This window comes from Elephas maximus, chromosome 3 (genome assembly GCF_024166365.1).
Source record: "Elephas maximus indicus isolate mEleMax1 chromosome 3, mEleMax1 primary haplotype, whole genome shotgun sequence".
Classification (NCBI taxonomy): Eukaryota; Metazoa; Chordata; class Mammalia; order Proboscidea; family Elephantidae; genus Elephas; species Elephas maximus.
In genome coordinates, this window is record NC_064821.1 from 125984486 (window position 1) to 126009245 (window position 24760).

General features: G+C 37.1%; 1 protein-coding gene across 2 annotated transcripts in view; it reads left to right on the forward strand.

Annotated features, from left to right (window-relative positions):
• The window catches only part of DNAJB4 (DnaJ heat shock protein family (Hsp40) member B4), a 65885-nt gene extending 60002 nt beyond the window's left edge, over window positions 1–5883 (forward strand). The window contains exons 2-3 of one of the 2 annotated variants that reach the window (XM_049879588.1): window positions 2587–3155; window positions 4555–5883. In XM_049879588.1, coding sequence (XP_049735545.1) covers window positions 2721–3155; window positions 4555–4788 — 669 coding nt within the window. In that variant the 5' untranslated portion in view covers window positions 2587–2720 and the 3' untranslated portion in view covers window positions 4789–5883. The remainder of the gene's footprint in view (window positions 1–2586; window positions 3156–4554) is intronic. The other variant, XM_049879587.1, reaches the window with a different exon arrangement.
• The last annotated feature ends 18877 nt before the right edge of the window (window positions 5884–24760 follow it).

Consider the following 24760-nt stretch of genomic DNA (forward strand, 5'->3'; position numbering starts at 1 on the left):
TTTTTTATATACTAGATTTCCTTAAAGTAAGTTATTAAAATGTTATTATTTTTTCCCAGTGTTTTGCTTTTTAATAAACTTATAGTTAACTAAACTAACTAGGGGAATTCATTGTTATACATAGTATCCCAAACACATGTTTGTTTGGATTGCAGATTGGTTGGTTGGTTGTTTTTTAAATAATAGCAGTCCTGCTAAAGCATAGGTTAACGTTGATTCCAGAGTGCATTCCTCAATCATACAAAGTGGTAGTGGTGTCTAGAAAACATTTTGGGAATATTATTTGAGGAAATCCAGTTGAATATTACAGTTTTCTATAAGCAATCGAAATATAGGTAATTAAGAGTTGACTATACAGTTTTTTATACAGTTAATGACACACCTATCATTATTCAAGTTTTAAGCAATGCAAGTGACACGTAATCATTCATGTCTTATTATAATGACATGAATTTTGGTAGGATTTCTCTGCCCTATTATAATAGCCTTGTCTTTTGCTACGCAGTTGAGTGTTTAGTGTCTAGGAAAACCTCAAAGTTGCATGGGAGGCATTTTGTCAACTTTGATAAATAAGTCACTTAAGATAGACTGTGAATCTTCTCAGGGATTCTGTAATCCTGACTGAGTTATCATTTTTAGAGAGTAGGAAAGGGGTTTTAGGAAAAACCTAAACCCATGATATAATAGCTTACAATATTATTTTCTTTTCATGATTCCATTATGGGTTCAAAAGCGTTTAGATTTTGTATGATAGAATGTTAGAGTGGGCAAATTACTTTATTAACGGTGTTAAATTATTATACTCTGTTAATATAGGATAAAAGATAAAACAATTGAAATAACTTAAGAATTGGTTTAGCCATATCATCATGACCTTGAGTTATATACATATCCTACCATTAAAAAAAATCACTGACTTTTTAACATTGGGAGTTGTTATCATAATTATACCTCTGAAATTTATAAAAGGAAGTTTTGTATGAGTTACATGCTAGTATTTCTTCTCTACCTTATACTTGTCATTCTGTTTCTACATGGATTTTTCCTTAAGTGCTGTTTGACTATATCGTTCAGTACATATTTTGATTATTATCAGATTATTAGGTCTCTTTCGATGCCTTTAGATTTCTATTCATGATGGAGGTGAATTTTAGACATCAGCTGAGCCTTTCTTAGATCAAAGAGAGAGAGAGAAGGTATGCCTTTTAATGGAAGGAGCCAAATATAAAGCAGGACATGCAAAACTCAGTCTATTTGAAAGCATATTGAGTGCTTTCAGTGAAACTTTTAATTATTAAATCTCTCACATGTGTATGTGTGAAAAAAATATACACACACATACACACATATACATACACACACACAATGCTTTTGCTTCTGCCTTCTCTATTCTGACAATCAAGACAGCTTTTTTGGTTTGGTTTAGGAGGATATTAAGAATTGGTTCATTTCCTTCATTCAATAAACATGAGTGCCTATCATGTTTCTGCCCTGTATGCATGAGCAATGCAAAAACGAATAAAATATATTTCCTTCCCTCAAATTACTCACTTTTTGGACATACTGGAAGATAATGGAATCCCCTACTTTAATCTCTTAAATTTTTCATGGTTGTATAATTTTTGTTTGTTTCCTTGGTCAGGAATGCCTGTAAGGCTCACTCAGGAACCTTGCTGATACTGTAATGATATAAATCCTTGCCATTATTGCCCACTTAAAAGATCACTACAGTTTTGTGGGTTTTAGTAGAAATATTTCCTTGGCATGTAGTAGAAAATGCAGTTTCAAATATGCGATTTCTGTGAGCTACGTATCGTTTAGTAGAGCATTAAAGCAAATAAGTATATTTGACAATGTGGTAGTGTCAGAGGGTTAGTATATAGCTATCTGAAGTGGGTTATCCAGACAGAAATAACCAGTCCAAAGGCCTTATATGTCTTGAGGGTTTACAGCTCTTGATTTCAGTCTTCTTTTTACCTACTGCTGAAATTAATGGAATCTAGAATAGGGCTAACCATTTTACTGCTTAAAAAAATAGTCTCATGAGGTGTCATCATTATTAGAATATTTTTCTCTTTCTGCCACAGAAAGAACGCTATTTTAATTCTTAAACAGTACAGAGTAAAAGTTATCTGGGTTAATTACCAAAGCTGTTTAGTATGAATTTGGTATTCTATATTATTGATTGTACTTATTGATTATAATGGCACGTATATATTTAGTTTCTGCATCTTGCATTGGTAACTGAAGACTTTTTAACTGACATCTCAGTATGCCAAACCAGTAGTTTATAAGATAGGTTCCTGATTTTATTTTGTTTTTCTTTTTTACTGTTGTGACGGTTACCAGGAATGAATAATGACTAAATCTAAGGATTTGGAGGAAGGATTTGAAAGCTAAAAATTTAACTTAGGATGGAATCATCAGAAGTTATATAGCTGTTTTTATTAATTATAATGTCCTTTCTGGCCAATATTAATAAATTGTAACCTAAGTTGGCCAACATTATTTGCAATAACATTTTTAAAAGTTTAACTTTCAAGGGTTGTGAACTCTTTTCTAATCACACTTATCTCTTTTATTTAGGGTTGAAAGGAGGAGCAGGAGGTACTGATGGACAAGGTGGTACCTTCCGGTACACCTTTCATGGAGACCCTCATGCCACATTTGCAGCATTTTTTGGAGGTTCCAACCCCTTTGAAATTTTCTTTGGAAGGCGAATGGCTGGTGGTAGAGATTCTGAAGATATGGAAGTAGATGGGGACCCTTTTAGTGCCTTTGGATTCAGCATGAATGGATATCCAAGAGACAGGAATTCTGTGGGACCATCCCGCCTCAAGCAAGATCCTCCAGTTATTCATGAACTTAGAGTATCACTTGAAGAAATATATAGTGGCTGTACCAAACGAATGAAGATTTCTCGAAAAAGGTTAAATCCTGATGGAAGGAGTTATAGATCTGAGGACAAAATTCTCACCATTGAGATTAAAAAAGGATGGAAAGAAGGCACCAAAATTACTTTTCCAAGAGAAGGAGATGAAACACCAAATAGTATTCCAGCAGACATCGTTTTTATCATTAAAGATAAAGATCACCCAAAATTTAAAAGGGATGGATCAAATATAATTTATAATGCTAAAATTAGTTTACGAGAGGTAAGTTTGTAGAACCTGGGAATTCTGAGCCCAAACATAATCATGCAGCTGGTCTTAGGGAATTTATCTAAATAATAGTTAACATTTATTCAGTGTTTACTACATATTAATTTTTTAATCTTCCTAACAACTCTCTGAGGTTGTACTACTATTATACCTCTTTTATGGATGAGGTTTTATTTTCTAAGTTTAATTACCTATGTTAACAATTTAAGTGTCAAGTTTAAGTGCCAACTGGATTATGTACTATGGTGCCTAATGTTGTGTTAATTCTACTCTGTTTTTACAAGTGTGGTTTATGAAATCTACATTGGTAATCTCATCATTTTAGTGCATCTGTTAGATTTTTCCAAAATAGTTAATTTGGAGTTATAATTGTATAACAAGCAAAAATATTAAACATATTAAAAGACAAGATAATTAATAAAGGTACTGTCTTAATATATGAGTTATTACTGTATTTTAGACACTATACTCGAGGGCACTGGGTTCGTCTGGGATAGTTCATATTGGATTGTAATCCTGCAAATCTGGTCGTGTCAGTTCCCTGCTTAAATTTTTTAAATGGCTCCGCATAGCATCTACCATAAAGTCTAAACTCTAGCTTAAAATAGAAGGCTGCTTTAACCTGCTTTCTACCCCGAAATGCATTTCCCTAGGCTTGCTCTATCATTCTTTTATTACATATCTGTGTCATTGTTTGAGTTCTACCCTGTGGAACAGTATTGTTCCTCATTCTGCCCCAATACCTGCTACTGGTCCATTGTTTAGCTTAAGCATCCTGTACTCCCAAAAGCTAGGGGTAAGTCAGGTGCCCATCCTCTCACAAAAGACCTCTGCACATACCTCCATGCCAGCATTGTACTGTATTACATTTGCTAGTTTGCTTATATGTCTCTTCCAGTAGGTTGTGCTCTTCTTAAGGTGGAGTCTATGTCAATGGTGCCTATATACTAAGCATTTAACAGGAATGCATGGCATAGAGTAGGCACTCAGTAAAGATTTGTTGAATAAAACAATACCTCCCTGTCCCAAAGTTTTCCCTCCAGAGAAGTAGATAGCTGCCTCTATCCTGTTCTTCCCAGCTCTGAATTTCTCCCTCTTCTCTTCCATTCCATTCCTGCATCTTGAATGTTGTAATAGTAGTCTCAAACCTATCAACTTTATTCCATGGCTATATGAAGGACATCCTTTCCTTTCCTGTCCTGTGTATTTTTCAATAACATATCTGATAATGCATATCTTGAAGAGATTTTCGACTGGGGAGAACATTTTATAACCACTGATTCTTTTAGAGCTTAAAAATTTAGTGGTAACATCCTTTACCACCTGGTAATTTTTTTGTTTAGATTTCTAAGTTTTGAAGTTTGTTAATTTTATCTCATTTGATCCATTTTAGGCATTGTGTGGCTGCTCAATTAATGTACCAACAATGGATGGAAGAACCATACCTATGTCATTAAATGATATTGTGAAACCTGGAATGAGGAGAAGAATTATTGGATATGGGCTGCCATTTCCAAAAAATCCTGACCAACGTGGTGACCTTCTAATAGAATTTGAGGTGTCCTTCCCGGATACTATATCCTCATCATCCAAAGAAATACTTAGGAAACATCTTCCTGCCTCATAGAATGAAGAACTTTGTTACCCATATTTTGACAAGGCACTGAAAATATAAAAGGACTGGCAGTTTACCGAAGTAGATGTGAATTCTGTATAAAGACATGTAAATTCTTCTGAGGGCTCATTAAATTGCATGAATAGAGATGGGTCATATAAATAGGCAAAAGGGATTTTTACAGTTAGAAATTCAGAGAAAACCACTCACTGTATTTTATTTCATTTTTCCCAAATCAGAAATGTTTAGTATTTTGCTTAGGTGTACAAGTTGTTTTTGTGGAGTCAGTATATATATTTCCATATATATTTTCAATAAAGTACTAGACTATCTAAGTACTTTATTTCTTACATCTTTAGATTATCAGTATGATAGGTTCCCATTTATAATGGAAATTATAATTCTTAACTAAACTATGCGTATGGTATGTATTTTAAGAGAAGATTAATAACCTAAGTAATTTGGAAATGTGGTTAACTAGACTTAAATCACCTTTTAAAGTGCTGGTATAGGGCTGGTACCTGGTAAAAGAATATCCTGATGCATATGTTTCACCATTTTGATTTTTAAAGTATGCTGTAGCATTTCTTAATAACATAGTCGCAATATTCATAATATAGACCTTTTCTTCATAAAAAGGAAATTAATGGAAATTTATCTCCTATGGAAATCCCAGTTGCCTGAATTACTGATATTTTAGAAATAGGCTGTTTTTAAAATGCCATATGTAATTTTAAGCAAGTTGACTATATATCTTGGACTTAATAAATTATAGGTTCATTTTATTGTCCTCTAGTTTAAAATAATTTGTTTAACAATGAATGTGTTTTCAGGGGAAATGCTCTTATTTGGAATTAATTTTCCAATTATACAGTCTTCTGTAACTTACTCATAATATGCTGTATGTACCTTATGCAATTTCCCTAAAAGTAATAAACTACCAGTATGGTCTTAAACAAAAATATGGGAAAAATAAACACTCTAACTGCTGCTTATGGATAATGTTGCTACTACTTGTTATGCATATAAGTATTTTACTTTTTCACATGTATAGATTGCATTTCTTAGGTGTTTTAATTTTTTAAATATATTTACGTTCAAAATTTATTTTGTTTTTGTTTTCTGTTTTATAACTAGTTTGAATGATGTTTTGAAACAAAGTTTTTCATTGAACAGTAATTTTGGAGGTTGAGTCATGTATATACTAGGTATACTGGATCCTATCACCTTTTAGCAGAACATGAAATCTTCTTTTAGAAATTTAATATAAATAGGTTACAATAACCATATACTTTTTAAAAAACAGCTTTATTAAGATATAATTTACATACCACAGAGTTCACCCTTCTAAAGTTTATGATTCAGTGGTTTTAGTATGTTCACAAAGTTGTGTAACTTTCACCACTTTTTAATTCCATGACATTTTCATCCCCTCACAAAGAAACTCCATACTCATTAACAGTCACTCTGTATTCCCTGCTTCCTCCATCCCTTGACAACGACTAATCTACTTTTGTCTCTATGGATTTCCCTATTCTAGACATTTCATATAGAAGGACTCAAACAATATGTGACTTTTGTGTCTGGCTTCTTTCACTTAGCATGATGTTTTTAAGGTTCATCCATGATGTGGCATGTATCAGTGCTTCATTTCTTTTTATGACCAAATAATTTTCCATTGTATGGATATACCACATTTTGTTTATCCATTCATTAGTTAATGAGTATTGGGTTGTTTCTACTTTTTGGCTATTATGAATAATGCAGCTATGAAATTTGTGTATAATTTTTTTGTGGACGTATATTTTCAGTTCTCTTGAATATATACCTAGGAATGGAATTTCTGGGAATAACCATATATTTTTGTTGCAAATGGAATATCCCTGAAAAAGTGCCAGAGAATTCAACTAATCACACTCATCAAAATCGTTTATGATTTCTTTATAGCTTCATTTCTCTGAATGACAGTTAAAAGTCCCTAGGGAAGCATGAACATCATGGAAATTTTCTCACAAGTCTAAGGACCTGGAGCTAAAAAGTGTCAGTCAGAGTGGTGGGTGTGGTTTTGGTTTAAACCAAACATTATCATTTATTACAATAACTTTGCTTGATTAAACATTTTCTCCCAGATGAAATAATATAGATAAAATATATGGGTAATCTCTGGATAAAAAAAATAAAATTTTTTAAAGTAGATTTTTCTTCTAGTAGCAAAATTTACATAAACCAAAACCAAGCCCATTGCCGTTGAGTCGATTCTGACTCATAGGAACCCTATAGGACAGAGTAGAATTGCCTCATAGGGTTTCCAAGGAGCGGCTCATAGATTTGAACTGCTAATCTTTTGGTTAGCAGCCGAGCCCTTAATGTGACTGCGCCACCAGGGCTTCAAAATTGACCTAACTTTACAAAAACAGTATACCAATTTCTTTCTTGTCTTAATAGATATTGATAATGCTGTAGTAGCTAGTAAGTACTAATTGTTGAATATTGAATCAGTGAATGTAAAAGTAGAGTTTTAAATTTCTATTTTTTTAAATTATGGAATTACTTTCTATTTTTAAATGTTTTTAAATTCAAACAAGATCTTGGATGCCTGGTATAGTTTTAAAGTACTGTGGATCCCAGTACAGTAAGCAGTAAGCGATAAATTATGTAATATTTACTTTTTAATATTTTATTGTTTTAGGTCAAAGTTTACATAGCAAATTGGTTCCTATTTAACAATTTTTATACAACTTGTTCCATGATGTTGGTTACATTCTTCACAACATGTCAACACTCTCATTATTTCCATTCTTTTTGTTCTGTTTCCCTTGATCTAGCTTCCCTGCCCCTCCTTAGCATATCATCTTTGTTTTAGGGTAAATTTTGACTGTTTGGTCTCATATAGTTGATTATTTAAGGGAGCACAATATTCATGGGTGATACTGGTTTTTTTTTTTTTTTAATAAGCCAATCTATTATTTGGATGAAAAATGATCGTCAAGGGTGGCTTCAGTTCCAAGTTCAAAGGGTATCTTAAGGCAATAGTCTCAGGTTTTCCTCTAGCCTCTCTCAGTCTGGTAAGTCTAGTCTTTTTTTATGAATTTTAGTTTTGTTCTACATATTTCTCCCATTCTAACCAGGACCTTCTATGTGTTCCTGGTCAGAACGGTCGGTAGTGGTAGGCGGGCACCATCTAGCCCTTCTGGTCTCAGGCTAGATGAGGCCATGATTCATGTGGGTTATTAGTCCTGTGAACTAGTTTCTTCTTTGAGTCTTTGGTTTCCTTCATTCTCTTTTGTTCCAGATGAGTAGAGACCAATAGTTGCATCTTAGATGGCCGCTTGCAAGCTTTTAAAACTGCAAACACTACTCACCAAATTAGGAGGAAGAACATTACCTTTATGAACTATGTTTTGCCAATTGACCAAGTTGTCCCATGAGACTATGGTCCCAAGCCTTCAAATTCAATAAACCAATCCCATGAGGTGTTTGGTTTTGTCTAGGGTGAATCTGTAACTGTGCCCCCTATGAGGTTTGTTATATATATGAATACATATGAAACACACATAAACGTATAAACATATACCTACAAATGTACCTATACCTGCACACCCATATACTCACATGTGCCGCCTTATACACATATGTGCATACATGTCAACCTATGTAACCACGCAGAATATTTTTTTGGTTGTTGTTATTCTTGTTGCAAAATTGTATATTATGTTGTTGTTGTTAGGTGCCGTCGAGTCGGCTCCAACTCATAGCAACCCCATGTACAACAGAACGAAACACTGCCTGGTCCTGCGCCATCCCCACAATCGTTATGCTTGAGCTCATTGTTGCAGCCACTGTGTCAATCCACCTCTTTGAGCGTCTTCCTCTTTTCTGCTGACCCTGTATTTTGCCAAGCATGATGTTCTTCTCCAGGGACTGATCCCCCCTGACAACATGTCCAAAGTGTGTAAGACACAGTCTCGTCACCCTTGCTTCTAAGGAGCATTCCCGTTGTACTTCTTCTAAGACAAATTTGTTTGTTCTTTTGGCAGTCCGTGGTATATTCAATATTCTTTGCCAACACCACAATTCAAAGGCATCAATTAATCTTTGGTTTTCCTTATTCATTGTCCAGCTTTCACATGCATATGATGCGATTGAAAATACCATGGCTTGGGTCAGGCACACCTTAGTCTTCAAGGTGACATCTTTGCTCTTCAACACTTTAAAGACGTCCTTTGCAGCAGATTTACCCAATGTGATGCGTCTTTTGATTTCTTGACTGCTGCTTCCATGGCTGTTGATTGTGGATCCAAGTAAAATGAAATGTTTGACAACTTCAATCTTTTCTCCGTTTATCATGATGTTGCTCATTGGTCCAATTGTGAGCACTTTTGTTTTCTTTATGTTGAGGTGCAATCCATACTGAAGTCTGTGGTCTTTGATCTTCATTACTAAGTGCTTCAAGTCCTCTTCACTTTCAGCCAGCAAGGTTGTGTCATGCATAACGCAGGTTGTTAATGAGTCTTCCTCCAATCCTGATGCCATGTTCTTCTTCATGTAGTCCAGCTTCTTGGATTATTTGCTCAGCATAGAGATTGAATAGGTATGGTGAAAGAATACAACCCTGACTCACACCTTTCCTCATTTTAAACCGATCAGTATCCCCTTGTTCTGTCCGAACAACTGCCTCTTGATCTACGTAAAGGTTCCTCATGAGCACAGTTAAGTGTTCTGGAATTCCCATTCTTCGCAATACCAAAAAAAAGCCAAACCCAGTGCCATTGAGTCAATTCCGACTCATAGCGACCCTTTAGGACAGAGTAGAACTGCCCCATAGAGTTTCCAAGGAACACCTGGTGGATTTGAACTGCTGACCCTTTGGTTCACAGCCGTAGCACTTAACCACTACGCCACCAGGGTTTCCATGTTATCTGTAATTTGTTATGATCCACACCGTTGAATGCCTTTGCATAGTCAATGAAACATTTACCAAAATTGCTGCTTGTTCTTGTTTACTTCTTAGTGTCTTCATTTACCTTGGACAAGTTGTGCAGATTTTACCCATATTGGTATTGCCTTTCCTATTACCAAAAATGAGTGTCTACTATCTAGAAAGTGATTCTCCCTCCCTCACCCTCCCACTCCTGGTAACCATCAAAGAGTGTTGCTTTCTGTGGGTATATCTATTCTTGACTTTTTATAAAAGTGGGACCATACAATACTTGTCCTCTTGTGATTAACTTAATTCACTCATATAAAGTCCTCCAGATTCATCCATGTTAAGATGTTTCGGGGACTCCTCATTTTTTATAGGTGCATAGTATTCCACTGCATGTATGTACCACAATTTGTCTATCCATTCACCTATTGATGAGCACTTAGGTTGTTTCCTTCTTTTTGTTATTGTGAATAATGCTGCAGTGAATGTAGGTGTGCATATGTCTATTCACGTCACTGCTCTTATATCTCTAGGATATATACCTAGGAGTGGGATTGCTGGATCATATGGTATTTCTATTTCTAGCTTTTTGAGGAAGTGCCATATTGTTTTCCACAGTGGTTGTACAATTTTGCAATCCCACCGGCAATGTATAAGAGTTCCAATTCACCCGCAACCTCACCAGCATTTGTTGTTTTATGGTTTTTTTTTTTTTTTTTGATCATTGCCATTTTTGCAGGAGTGAGATGGTATAAGTTTTGATTCGCATCCCTCTAACGGCTAATGACTGTGAGCAACTTTTAATGTATTTTTTGGCTGTCCAGATGTCCTCTTTGGTGAATTCTCTGTTCATGTTCTTTGCCCATTTTTTGATTGGATTGTTTGTCTTTTTGTTGTTGAGTTGTTGGAGTTTTCTATATATTTTAGAGGTTAGAGCCTTATCAGATATGTCTTTGTCAGTTTTTTTCCCAGTTTATAGATTCTCTTTTTGCTCTCTTGGTAAAGTCTTTTGAAGTACATTAAGTATTTCATTTTTAGGAGGCTCCAGTTATCTAATTTACCTTATATCATTTGTACATTTTTAATTTTGTTTTACAGATTATAAATGCCAAAAATTAGGTCTCCTACTTTTGAACCTATGTTATCTTCCAGGAACTTTACAGTTTTAGCTTTAACATTTAGGTCTTCAATCCATTTTGAATTAGTTTTTGTATATGATGTAAGGTATGGGTCCTGATTCATTTTTCTACATACGGATATCCAGTTTTGCCAACACCGTTTGTTAAAGAGACAGTTTCTTTCACATTGAATGAATTTTGACCTTCTGTCGAAGATCAACTGCTCACAGATGATTTACTTCTGGGTTCTCAATTCTATTCCATTGGTCTATGTGTCTGTCATTGAAACAGTACCAGGCTGTTTTGATTGCCACAGCTGTATAGTAAGTGTTGAGATTGGGAAGTAAGAGGCGTCATATTTCGTTCTTCTTCTTCAATATTGCTTTAGCTATTTGAGACCTTTCTCTTTTTTTTGGTATCTTTTTCTGGCTTTAGTATCGGGGTTATGTGGGCTTCATAGAATGAGTTAGGGGGTATTCCTTCCTTTTCTATGTTCTGCAATAGTTTAAGTAGAATTTGTGTCAACTCTTCTCTGAATGTTTGATAGAATTCTCCAGTGAAGCCATCTGGGCTGGGGTTTTTTGTTGTTGTTGTTGGGTTTTTTTTTTTTTTTTTTAATGACACCTTCAATTTTTTTTTTTGTTACGGGTCTATCCAAATTTTCTACCTGTAATGTGTTAGTTGGAGCCTTGTTGGTGCAGTGGTTAAGTGTTTGGCTGCTAACCAAAAGGTCGGCAGATGGAATCCACCAGCCACTCCTTGGAAACCCTATGGGGCAGTTCTACTCTGTTCTATAGGGGCACTATGAGTTGGGATAGACTTGATAGCAACGGGTTTGGTTTTTTTTTTGCATCTTCTCATTTTTTTCCTTTGTCAGTTTGGCCAGTGGTTTGTCAACTTTATCGATCCTCTCAAAGAACCAACTTCTAGTCCTGTGGATTCTATTGTTTTTCGGTTTTCATTTTCATTTATTTCTGCTCTAATCTTTATTATTTCCTTTTTCTGGTGACTGTGGACTTCTTTTACTGCTCCTTTTCTATTCGAGTTGTAAAGATAAGCTACTGATTTTGGCCCTTCTTTTTTGATGTGTGGATTTATTGCTATAAATTCTCTGAGCAGTGCTTTTGCTATGTGCAAGGGTTTTGTACGTTGTGTTTTCATTCTCATTTGATTCTAAGAATTTTTTAATTTCATTTTTAATTTCTTCTATTGCCCAGTAGTTTTAAAGTAAGATGTTATTCAGTTTCCTTTTTAAAAATTTTTTTCCTTGTTCTTTCTAGTTTTATGGCATTATGGTCAGAGAAGATACTGTGTATTGAATTGTGATGTTTTTTAATTTATTGAAGTTTGATTTGTGAACTAAAATATGATCTGTTTTGGAGAATGGCCCATGAGCATTGGAGAAGACTGAGTACTGTGCTGCTGTTGCGTGGTGTGTTCTAAATATGTCTATGAGGCCAAGTTGGTTGATTGTGTTATTTAGATCTTCCATATTTTTGTTGAGAGTCTTTCTAGTTGTTCCTGTCCATCATTGAAAGTGGTGTGTTAAAGTCTCATACTATTAATGTAGAACTGTCTCTTTCTCTTTTCAATTCTGTTAGTTTGTTTTATATATTTTGGAGCTCTGTCATTAGGTGCATAAGTATTTATTATGGTTATGTCCTCTTGGTGAGTTGATCATTATATAATGCCCTTCCTTATCTCTAAAATGGGTTTTGACTTAAAGTCTATTTTAGCAGAGACTTTTATTGCCACTCGGGCTCTCTTTGGGTTTCTGTTTACTTGATTTTTTTTTTTCTATCCTTTGATTTTTTTAACCTATTTATGTCTTTGTGTCTAAGGTGTGTCTCCTGTAGACAACATATTGATGGGTCATGTCTTTTTAAATCCATTCACCATTCCCTGTCTCTTGACTGCGGCATCTAAACCACTTATATTCAGTGTGATTAACGATAGGTATGAATTTTCTGCTGCCATTTCATTACGCTTTTTATTGTGGTGTTAACAGTTTCTTTGTTCCCCTTAATTTTCTGTGCTGAGTTCTTTTTATTTATGGATTTTTCATTTAGTTTCCTTTGTTGTTGATTTTGTGTTTGCTGAGTCTTTTTTATCCTTCTTTATTTTGTTGAGTAGATTTATTAATTTTCTTTGAGGTTAATCTGATATTTACCTTTTTCTTTCTAAGCTTGTATCTTAATATTGCCTGATTTCCTCTCCATATGGAAATTGTATAACTACAATATTTCCTCTTTTTGTTTTGAAGTTGTTGTCATTTAAAGATTGACATCTCTGTTACCCTGTTTTCAGTTTTACATCTTTATTTTACATTTGAGAATTATTTGTCTGTGCTGGTATCTGGGTGGTGTTGTCGTGTGTCTTAATCTCAGGATGTTGTTTGATGTTGTTTGTTCTCTGTCCAAAGGGCTCCCTTTAATATTTTCTATAAAGTTGGTCTGTCTTTTCCAAACTCTGTTAATTTCTGTTCATCTGGGAATGTCCAAGTTTTAGCACCATATTTGAAAGGCAGTTTTGCTGGATATGTGATTCTTGGTTGGCATTTCTTTTCTTTCAGGGTATTATATATGTTATCCCTCTGCCTTCTTGCCTGCACGGTTTCTGCCAAGAGATGAGCATTTAGTCTTATTGGTGCCCCTTTGTAGGTGATGTTTTGTTTTTCATGGGCTGCGCTCAAAATTCTATGTCTTTTGTTTTGGAAACTTACTTTATGATATGTCTTTGTGAATTTCTTTTGGTGTCTATCCTCTGTGGGGTTCATTGAGCTTCTTGGATAGAAACCTTTTCATCTTTCATGATATTAGGGAAGTTTTTTGTCAGTAAATATTAAAAAATTCTCTCTCTGCTTTTTTTTTTTTTTCTCTCCTCCTTTTCTGGAATTCCAAATAAGCGTAAATTCTTCTTCTTGATAGTGTCCCATGTAGCTGTTAGGCTTTCTTCATTTTTCTTCATTCTTTTTTCTGATTGTTCCTCAAACAGATTAGTATCAGGGGATTTGTCCTTTCTTTTGCTGATTCTTTCTTCAGTTGCTTCAATTCTATTTCTGTGTTTGTCTGTTGAGTTATCTGTTTCTGATATATTGTTTTAGTCTTCAGGATTTCCAGTTGTTGCTTTTGTATGGTTTCTAATTGTCTATTTTGTTTTTCTGAATTCTTCAAGGGTTTTGTCTGTGCTTTACTTGATCTCCTTGAGGATCCTATATATAAGACTTTTGAATTCCTTATCAGGTAGTTCTGTTACCTTTTCTTCCTTAAGGAAGGTTTTCTCCCCCTTTATTTTCTCACTTTTTTGAGCCATCTAATCATGTTTGTTCATGTGATTTGTTATCATCTGCTGCCACTGAGGCATTAAGGTGTTCATTTATTTATTTATATGTTTCTTTATTGACTGTATGTTTGTTTTGTGCTGATTTTTTTAAATTTGTTTTGATGTATCTGGAGCTTTGTTTCTTCTCTTTCACTTGAGAATGTCTTTCTTCCTTTATATTATTTTAATTGTTGTTGTTTTGTGATTCCGGGTATGTGTAACTTTGGTGGTCCCTGTTGGCTGGGCATGATTTCCTCTCACTAGTGATATGGTGAGTCTCACTCATGTGCAGGTCCTCTGTGGTTATGCTTATTTGTCTTTCCTTACCAGGTTGAGTGATAATAAGTGTCAGATGTTGGGTGGTCAGGGCCCCTCCATAGCCCTTGTGGGACTGTGGAGTCCTTACAGGTTGGTGCTAGCAGTTAGTGCATTCTTTGGAGGTCAGGGCAGGACATTTCTGGATCCACTCTGAGGGAGTGATACTCAAATAGATGGGGTAGGCCCACTGTTCATGCATGAATTAACATCTCAGTAACCGGTACTGTATCAAAGGATTTCAGTGCAAGTACAGATGGCCGGCAGGAACTGTTTGGGTGTGAGATGCGTAATGTTGCAGCTGGCTGGACATTGAATATGGGCACTAGGATCTTCTGATCATCATTTGGTGGAGGTACAGATTGTGTCTGTCAGGATGTGAGTTGGCGTTGCTGATGAGGTGATGTGTATGTCCAACTAGTCAATGTAGTACAGGTGCAGGATTGTTCTCACCAGTCACTGGGTTGTGCACGTGTGTGCACACTGCTAATTGCTGGATGGCTGGGATGAGGGTTCACAGGTCACCAGTCACCAGGTGGGTGGGCCAGGCTTGCACATGTAAATGAGAGTTGCTTGTGCCCCAGGTAGGGGGTTGTAGGCATGGCCGTTCTTATGCACCCAAGTGCAAACTGCTTGTATTTCAGGGAGAGGGTGGTGTACACCATTGGGCTTGTGTGGGCAAGTACAAGCAGCCTGCACCTCCAGAAGGAGGTGACGGTCATGTCCACATTTGTGTGCATCAGCATAGTCCTCCTGCATCTTAGGGAGGGGTTGGTTGGCATGGCCAGACTTGTTCCCTTCAAAGCGGGCCACCTGCTCCTCAGGGAGGGGTAGTGGCTGGGCTTGGCTGCATCAGCTAGGACCTCCTGCATCTCAGAGACAGGGTGATGGGTGTGGCAGGCCTGTGAGTGCAAGTATCCGCAGCCTGCACTTCTGGCATGGGGTAGTGGATGGGGCTGGGCTTAAGCATCCACATCTGTGTGGGCCTCCTGTGCCTCAGGGAGGGGGTTGTGGGCAAGGCCAGGCTTGCTTGCCTTGGCTCCAACTACCTGCACCTCAGGACACAAGCTAACGCAGATTGCAGGTGGGGTGACTGCTTGCACAGGGCCAGTTCTCAGTTGGGGGGTAGGGGACTATAGTTTGACTTTTTACTGGGTGGCTCCCATATAAATGGCTGGGTGACTCCACTGACAAGCAGACCCTGCATAAATGCCTAGCTCCCTCCCTTCTTGCACTCACCAGAGGGACTGGAGCTCTCACCCTCCCCACTGTTTCTCCTCTTTACACCCCTGCAATTGTGCAGTCCCTGTCTACACTTTCTTCTTCTCTAAGGCTCAGATGATGTAGTCTGTTTCACTTGCTCTAGAGGGACTTCACAATGGTTCACCTGTTTCAAAGCTATACCATTCTCAAGCTTTCCCCTCTTGAGTGCCCTGTTCCTGGCTACTTCCTGCCCACCTTATTTCTTTCCAAGGTTGTCTGGACAGAATCTCTGCCGCCAGCTCTGTCTCTTTACAGTTGCTTTCCTGGGTTCCTCACTCTGGGTTGCTGTTTGTTGCCATCCCAAAATGGCCATACGCTCCATGCTGGCTGGCAGGCCGGGCACAGTCAGTCTGTGAATCTCTGTTTTCCTGGTTGCTTCACTCTGCCACTCCCTCCAATCAATGCTCCATCTGTTTCTTCAACTCTCTGTCTGATGCTGTGGTTCTGAGGTTGCTTTTTTTTGTCTGTTTTACCTAGTTTCTTGAGTCTTTTTGTCAGGAGGCCTTTGCAGTATGTATATCTAAGGTGCCATATTGACTGAAAGTCCTAATATTTATTATTATTAATTTAAAATATGTAGGCTGTCATTCTCCTTATTTAATACAATCTTTATTTTTGTGAACCTAAAAAGTGACTTCTTAGTGTTCTCTCTAAATCTATTTTTTTTTTCCATAACAACTGAAGTTTTGGCTAATCATTTTCCTATCACAATGGTTCTAGAAACATAGCCCTCTCAGATGGGGAAATTATATTTTACTGTGGCTTTTATAAATTACACTCACTTATTTTAATAAAAAAACAACCTTGAAAATTAACAAAGCCAACTTCACAATAGTAATTACACAAAAAGAATAGTTATACATTTTTTACCTTTATTCCAGAATTTTTGATGCATAAATTTTGAAGAAAATTATTCGGAAGTTAAAATTGGAATCCAATTTAAAATTTGGAACCCAATAATGAGGCTTTAATATTATTCAAAATATTAGTTGCTAGGCTTTTTAGGTTTATTCTTCTAAAATTTGAAGAGAGTATATTAAGCGGCGTCATCTCTGTTTTGGCACAAGAAAAAAAGGTAGATTTATAAACAACAAAATTTATAAGATATAAACTATTTTGTTGGTTTTTACTATGGTATCAAGGTCATTTAACCAAAATAATGTAACTTAAGAAGATATTTTAAATATTTCAGAATGGAACTCAAATATGCTATTTTTATTTAAAGTTAGAATCTTGAAGTATTAGTCATGAGGAATTTATATATCTTCCTTTATTTTTCAAGTTTTAAACAATGATTTATTTAGTATTGTATATAGACACAGGAAACTCTGGTGGCATAGTGGTCAAGTGCTACGGCTGCTAACCGAATGGTCGGCAGTTTGAATCCTCCAGGCGCTCCTTGGAAACTCTATGGAGCAGTTCTAGTCTGTCCTATAGGGTCGCTATGAGTCAGAATTGACTCAGTGGCACTGGGTTTGGTTTTTGGTTTATAGACACGGGTCATCTCATTTAATAATTTGTCTTATTAAGTGTGATGTGTCTAAATATTAAGAAAATTAGCCATTGGCCAGGAATTCTAATTTTGTATTGCCATGATTTTTTTTTTAATAATTTTTATTGTGCTTTAAGTGAAAGTTTACAAATCAAGTCAGTCTGTCACATATAAGCTTATATACACCTTACTCCATTATCCCACTTACTCTCCCCCTAATGAGTCAGCCCGCTCCCTCCTTCCAGTCTTTCGTGACAATTTTGCCAGTTTCAAACCCTCCCTACCCTCCTATCTCCCCTCCAGACAGGAGATGCCAACACAGTCTCAAGTGTTCACCTGATACAAGTAGCTCACTCTTCGTCAGCATCTCTCTCCAACCCATTGTACAGTCCCTTCCATCTCTGATGAGTTGTCTTTGGGAATGGTTCCTGTCCTGGGCCAACAGAAGGTTTGGGGACCATGACTGCCGGGATTCTTCTAGCCTCAGTCAGACCATTAAGTCTGGTCTATTTATTTATTTATTTTATTAGAATTTGGGGTCTGCATCCCACTCTTCTCCTGCTCCCTCAGGGGTTCTCTGTTGTGCTCCCTGTCAGGGCAGTCATCGGTTGTGGCCGGGCACCATCTAGTTCTTCTGGTCTCAGGATGATGTAAGTCTCTGGTTCCTGTGGCCCTTTCTGTCTATTGGGCTCATAGTTACCGTGTGACCTTGGTGTTCTTCATTCCCCTTTGATCCAGGTGGGTTGAGACCAATTGATGCATCTTAGATGGCCGCTTGTTAGCATTTAAGACCCCAGATGCCACATTTCAAAGTGGGATGCAGAATGTTTTCATAATAGAATTATTTTGCCAATTGACTTAGAAGTCCCCTTAAGCCATAGTTCCCGAACCCCCACCCTTGCTCCGCTGACCTTTAAAGCATTCAGTTTATCCCAGAAACTTCTTTGCTTTTGGTCCAGTCCAGTTGAGCTGACCTTCCCTGTATTGAAGATTGTCCTTCCCTTCACCTAAAGTAGTTCTTATCTACTAACGAATCAGTAAATAACCCTCTCCCACCCTCCCTCCCTCCCCCTCTCATAACCACAAAAGCATGTGTTCTCAGTTTATACTCTTTCTCAAGATCTTATAATAGTGGTCTTATACAATATTTGTCCTTTTGCCTCTAACTAATTTCACTCAGCATAATGCCTTCCAGGTTCCTCTATGTTATGAAATGTTTCAGAGATTCGTCACTGTTCTTTATTGATGCATAGTATTCCATTGTGTGAATATACCATAATTTATTTAACCATTCATCCATTGATGGACACCTTGGTTGCTTCCAGCTTTTTGCTATTGTAAACAGAGCTGCAATAAACATGGGTGTGCATATATCTGTTTGTGTGAAGGCTCTTATTTCTCTAGGGTATATTCCGAGGAGGGGGATTTCTGGGTTGTATGGTAGTTCTATTTCTAACTTTTTAAGAAAACGCCAGATAGATTTCCAAAGTGGTTGTACCATTTTACATTCCCACCAGCCGTGTATAAGAGTTCCAATCTCTCCGCAGCCCCTCCAACATTTGTTATTTTGTGTTTTTTGGATTAATGCCAGCCTTGTTGGAGTGAGATGGAATCTCATCATAGTTTTAATTTGCATTTCTCTAATGGCTAATGATCGAGAGCATTTTCTCGTGTATCTGTTAGCTGCCTGAATATCTTCTTTAGTGAAGTGTGTGTTCATATCCTTTGCCCACTTCTTGACTGGGTTGTTTGTCTTTTTGTGGTTGAGTTTTGACAGAATCATGTAGATTTTAGAGATCAGGCGCTGGTCGGAGATGTCATAGCCGAAAATTCTTTCCCGGTCTGTAGGTGGTCTTTTTACTCTTTTGGTGAAGTCTTTAGATGAGCATAGGTGTTTGATTTTTAGGAGCTCCCAGTTATCGGGTTTCTCTTCATCATTTTTGGTAATGTTTTGTATTCTGTTTATGCCTTGTGTTAGGGCTTCTAACGTTGCCCCTGTTTTTACTTCCATGATCTTTATCGTTTTAGTCTTTATGTTTAGGTCTTTGATCCACTTGGAGTTAGTTTTTGTGCATGGTGTGAGGTATGGGTCCTGTTTCATTTTTTTGCAAATGGATATCCAGTTATGCCAGCACCATGTGTTAAAAAGACTATCTTTTCCTGAATTAACTGACACTGGGCCTTTGCATGACTTTATTTTTAATGACATTGAAAAATCTTTACTAATTCCCTGATATGGAACTGATTTTATTTTTTAACATTTTAATTTTATTTTTAATTTAAATAATTACAATTGGTTATAATTAGTTCGAGACCTACGTGTAACTAAAAGAAAAAAATTGGGTCACATGTGCTTTGTGAATCTCAATAATTTCTTTACAGAGGCTTTTGTTTTAAATGTTTGAAAAATATATACATATTATTGATTTAAAATATCTTCAGAGAAGTGAGGACGCTAAATCAAAGAGCAATACATAATTCTAATTATTGAGGGCAATTCAATTTAAATGTTTTAAGTATGCTTAATATCTAAATATTTTTAAAAATTACTATGAATATGTAACTATTGTGAAAAGTCTGAACCAAGTAGTTTATGTTTACTTATAGATGGCTGTAAATACTTTCATTATCATTGGCCAAAATGGCATGCCGGCCACTTGTTATGCCTCTGAACCTCAGAGCTGAGGTGTTACTGTGGTTCTAAGGCACTAAGGTGGGTCCCTTTTGAAATGCATGAAGCTCAGCAGAGGGGAGTTGGAGCCTCGTTGTTGTATAGGTGTTACCGGGTGGAAACCCCAGGTTCTTACTTGGCATGAATCCTATTTATTGGCCAATAAACAAGAGACTGAGGTGGGAGAACAGGAAAGGCACGTTTATTTCATTGTACAAGAAAATAGTCAGTCGGAGCTGCTGCTGCCAAGACTGCTTGCCAAGGTTGGGCAGGCAAATTACTTTTAAAGGGTTTTACAAATAGGAAGTTCATACAAGTTACATCAGCAGCATTCTTAATCATACTACACAGGCCCATGGGGTTTGCAAATAACCTCCAAGCAAAAGCAGGGTTCAAATGCAAAGCTGAGGAGGAGGAAGTCCAGCAAAAGACAATACAACATTGTAGGGGAGGAAGCCAGGTAAAGAATACACCACTGTGAGTGCTCTGTCTCAACTGGCCAATACTAGTCATGCCAAGTACCTGGTAACAAAGAAATCAAATGGCCCATTGCATTGGGCAAATCTGCTGCGAAAGGTCTCTTTAAAGTGTTGAAAAGGAAAGACATCACCTTGAAGACTAAGGTGCGTCTTACCCAAGCCATAGTGTTTTCAACCTCCTCATATCCATGTGAAAGGTGGACAATGAATAAGGAAGAAGGAAGAAATATTGATGCCTTTGAATTGTGGTGTTAGAGAAGAATATTGAATATAGCATGGACTGCCAAAAGAATGAACAAATCTATCTTGGAAGAAGTACAACTAGAATGGTCCTTAGGAGCAAAGATGGTGAGACTTTGTCTCACATACTTTGGACATGTTGTCGGGTGGGATCAGGCCCTGGGGAAGGACATCATGCTTGGTAAAGTAGTGCGTAGGCAAGAAAAGAGAAAGACCCTCAATGAGATGGATTGACACAGAGGCTGCAACAGGCTTAACCATAACAACAATTGTGAGGATGGTGCAGGACCAGGCAGTGTTTCATTCTGTTGTACATAGGGTTACTCTGAGTTGGAATCAACTCGATGGCACCTAACAATGACAACAACAACAAATCTACTGCACAGCTTTGAATTGTGGTGTTGGCGAAGAATATTGAATATACCATGGACTGCCAAAAGAATGAACAAATGTCTTGGAAGTACAACCAGAATGCTCCTTAGAAAAGAGAATGGAGAGACTGTCTCACATACTTTGGACATGTTATCAGAAGGGATCAGTCCCTGGAGAAGAACATCATACTTGGTAAAGGGTCAGTGAAAAAGAGGAAGACCCTCAGCGAAATGGATTGACACAGTGGCTGCAGCAATGGGCTCAAACATAACAGCTGTGAGGATGGCACAGGATGGGCAGTGTTTCTTTCTGTTGTATGTAGGGTTGCTATGAGTCTGAACTGACTCACAGCACCTGACAACATGTAATGTTTAGAAGTGATTTTTTTTTTCCAAGTAGGAATACATTTTACACTAATCCATTTGCTTGTATTTGTGTGTGAATGTGTATATGTATTAATTTGAACCATATGGAATTGTAGATACTCAACTTTTTGGCCTATGAAAGTGATAATTTCATATAGTTTGATCCGTATCTATAGATCTATATCATATACCTTTATTATATATCTGGATCTACATCTGTATATATATCTATAGACTTGTGCCTCTTAACTCCCTTCAAGTGAGCTCACTGCATATACATCCATGGTCCCATAAGGCTGTGTGATAGAGTTCAGAAATCCCTATCTGAGATTAGGGAAGCAGACAACATAACTGATGGTAGTAAATGCAACAGCTTCCCACACCCAACACGTGTGTATCTATGTCTTTTGGCCAAGCCATGCTGGGGGCGGGGTGACTCATGGCACTTCTCCCATGGCCCTGGGGGCTTCTTGGGTCCATGCATACCCTGCACCTCCAGGACCGAGCCCCGCGTTCCAGGGATCCCCAGCAGTGAGTAGCGGGCCCGCTGCAGGAACCAGGACTCTGGGAAGGCATACAGGATGCAGGAGTGCTTCCAGCGCCAGGCCAGGGTCGGAGGTCGGAACTGGAACCAAGGTTCTGGGCGAGCAGGCTGGGGCCTAAGTGTCTGGATGCTGAGAGCTATCAGTTGGGTGACCCGGTGGGAGGTGAGCACTCCTACATGGACCCGAGATCTTGGAAAGATGGGTGGGCTTCTGAGGGTGGGCTGGGAGGAGGCGTCTGGAGCAGGGACCCAGGTCTTGGAGCAGATGTCTGGCGCTGCCAGGCATGTAGTAGTACCCAGCCACCCACTGCAGTAAGAGTCAGTGGATTCATCTTCGTAATGACCCTGTAGCGACCCTATAGGACAGAGTAGAACTGCCCCATAGAATATCCAAAGCTGTGGAAGCAGACTGCCAAATCTTTCTCCCTTGGAGCAGCTGATGGGTTGGAACCTTTCACCTTTTGATTTGCAGCCAGGTGCTTTAACCACAGCACTACCAGGGCTCCCTTGTATAGTGATACAGTACATGTATAACCTATATTACCTTGCCAGATATGTTAGCTGAAATACAGTATTGTATGTGTACAGTATCGGGTATTTAGTCAATAGCAGGTACACTACTGGATCCCACATAGCTTTGCTAAGTATAGTGTTTGCACGATGTCCAAATCACATGATAACCTGTTTCACAGAAAGTATCCTGAACTTTAAGCAATGCATGACTGTATATTCAAAAACCAAACTTGTTGCCACTGAGTGGATTCTGACTTATGGCGACCCCATGTGTTACAGAGTAGAACTGCTCCATAGGGTTTTCTTGGCAGATCACCAGGGTCTTCTTCCATGGTGCTGCTGGGTTCAAACCACTAACCTTAATTTGGTAGTTGAATGCAAGCTGATACATACTTACCTGTAAAAATATATACTAAATATATGAATTGTTGTGTTGTATGTCATGGAGTCAATTCCGACTCATAGAGTAGAACTGTTCCATAGGATTTCCTAGGCTATAATCTTTACAGAAGCAGAATGCCAGGTTTTCTTCTCCTGCAAAGTTTAACCTGCATTTAACTTTTGCACCACCAGGACTCCTTACGTATGTGTGTAAGTTTCGTAAACCATCGCTTACCCTTCCTAGATGAGATAACGCTAATATTTTCTATTTTATTCTAGTTTATTAATTTTTTTCTAATACTACTCCACTACATTTATTTCATGATCAACAACCATGAGTGAAATAGTTCTATAGTTTGAAAAATATTCATAGGTATTCTCATAAGAATATAAATGCAGTAACTGCTAAGATTTAAAACTTAATTGCAAATTTGTTGAATTTTACTTTTAAGTTATTGACTGGAAAGTTTTAACCCATTCTTTTATTGTTGGAAGAGCAATAGATATAGCTTTCTTAGTCATGAACAAATTCCAGTAAAAGACCGTTATTTCAATGAATTTGTAGACGGAGTTTTCTCTCCTTGGAATTTAAGATAATTGTAGACAGGAAAGTGAATTCATATTAAATTTATCATATTGAAGGCCTGCATCAACTGTGACAATAACAGTCAGATTTCCTTCACATTCTGCTTATACATCATTGTAGCAAGCCCATTAGTTGGTAATGGGAACATTTTTAAAAGTTGAACTTACAAGCCAAAGACTTTACGAAGGCCTTACATAAAAGCTGAGCATTTTAGTCAGAAACATAGACGTGTCTTAAATTTTCATTAGGTTTATTTAGACTATTAGTCCAGAAATGATTTGAGTGAGCTTAATTTTCTTGTGCTTTGCCTTGAATGCAAGGAAGATAACTTCTAAATGAAGCACCATCAATACTTTTAAAAAATTTCCATTCTGTTTGCCAGCATTATCACAACCATTCTTTTCAGGATTATACATGAGAAAACAAAATACCCTTAAAAGTTGTCTGTCTGAATTCTATTTTCATAGTATTTTAAAATTTTAGTGTCATCATCAGTGAGCACAAATACAATGTGGGGAGAAGTACATTTCCTAATTTGTTATCTTCAGTGGTTTTCATTTATAAGTACTTGCTGTAATCATTGTTTTAGTAGACTGTATGTAGTATTTATGTGTAGCTTGTTGGAACTCATAGACTTTTGGGTAAGTGTCCTTTTTATAACTTTTATTTCAGTTCAAAGAGTGCTTCTGTAATATAAATAAATGGGGCCACATACTTCTACAGTATCCTTAAGGCAGCAGCAGCCAGGAAATAATCTAATAACTGTTCTCTTAAGAAAATTAGAAATGCTTAGAAAATTAATTTGCAGTAAGTGGTGTGTGTGTACAATGTTTAAAGTCATAAAATCTATTTTTTCTGAAAATATATTTTCAAAAAACTAAAATCACCTACCTTTTTCTAGAAAAAAATCAGAGTATTGTTTGACTAAGTGCATTTGGAAGATATTAGCTCTATTAAGTAAATCATTAAACATAGTGAGCAGTTAAATTATATGTTGTTATAGTAAAGAAGGATGCTTCTTTTTCTTATTTCCCACTCAGAACACAGAAGGAAATAATAGTTGTTTCATTTAATTACATGTACTGCCTCACTTAAATAAGCACTTATAATAGTGTCAGGCTTAATAGTAAATGTTAGCTCTCATTAGTCACAGCATCTCCTTCGTTTGAACGTGGACTTTTAGAATCCTAATTTCAGGCCTCAGTTGCCAAGATTTATCTTTCAATATTAATTAAACATTTAAGAGCTAACTATGAGCCAGGCATTGGAGTCTTGAGAATTTGAGGGTTTCCACTGCCTGGCCAAGATAGACAGCAGCATGAGGTGCAAGCTCTCTCTGACATAATCAACCCTAGAGAAACTATAGAGCTAGAGAAACCCTGTAGAGAGTTAAGGCT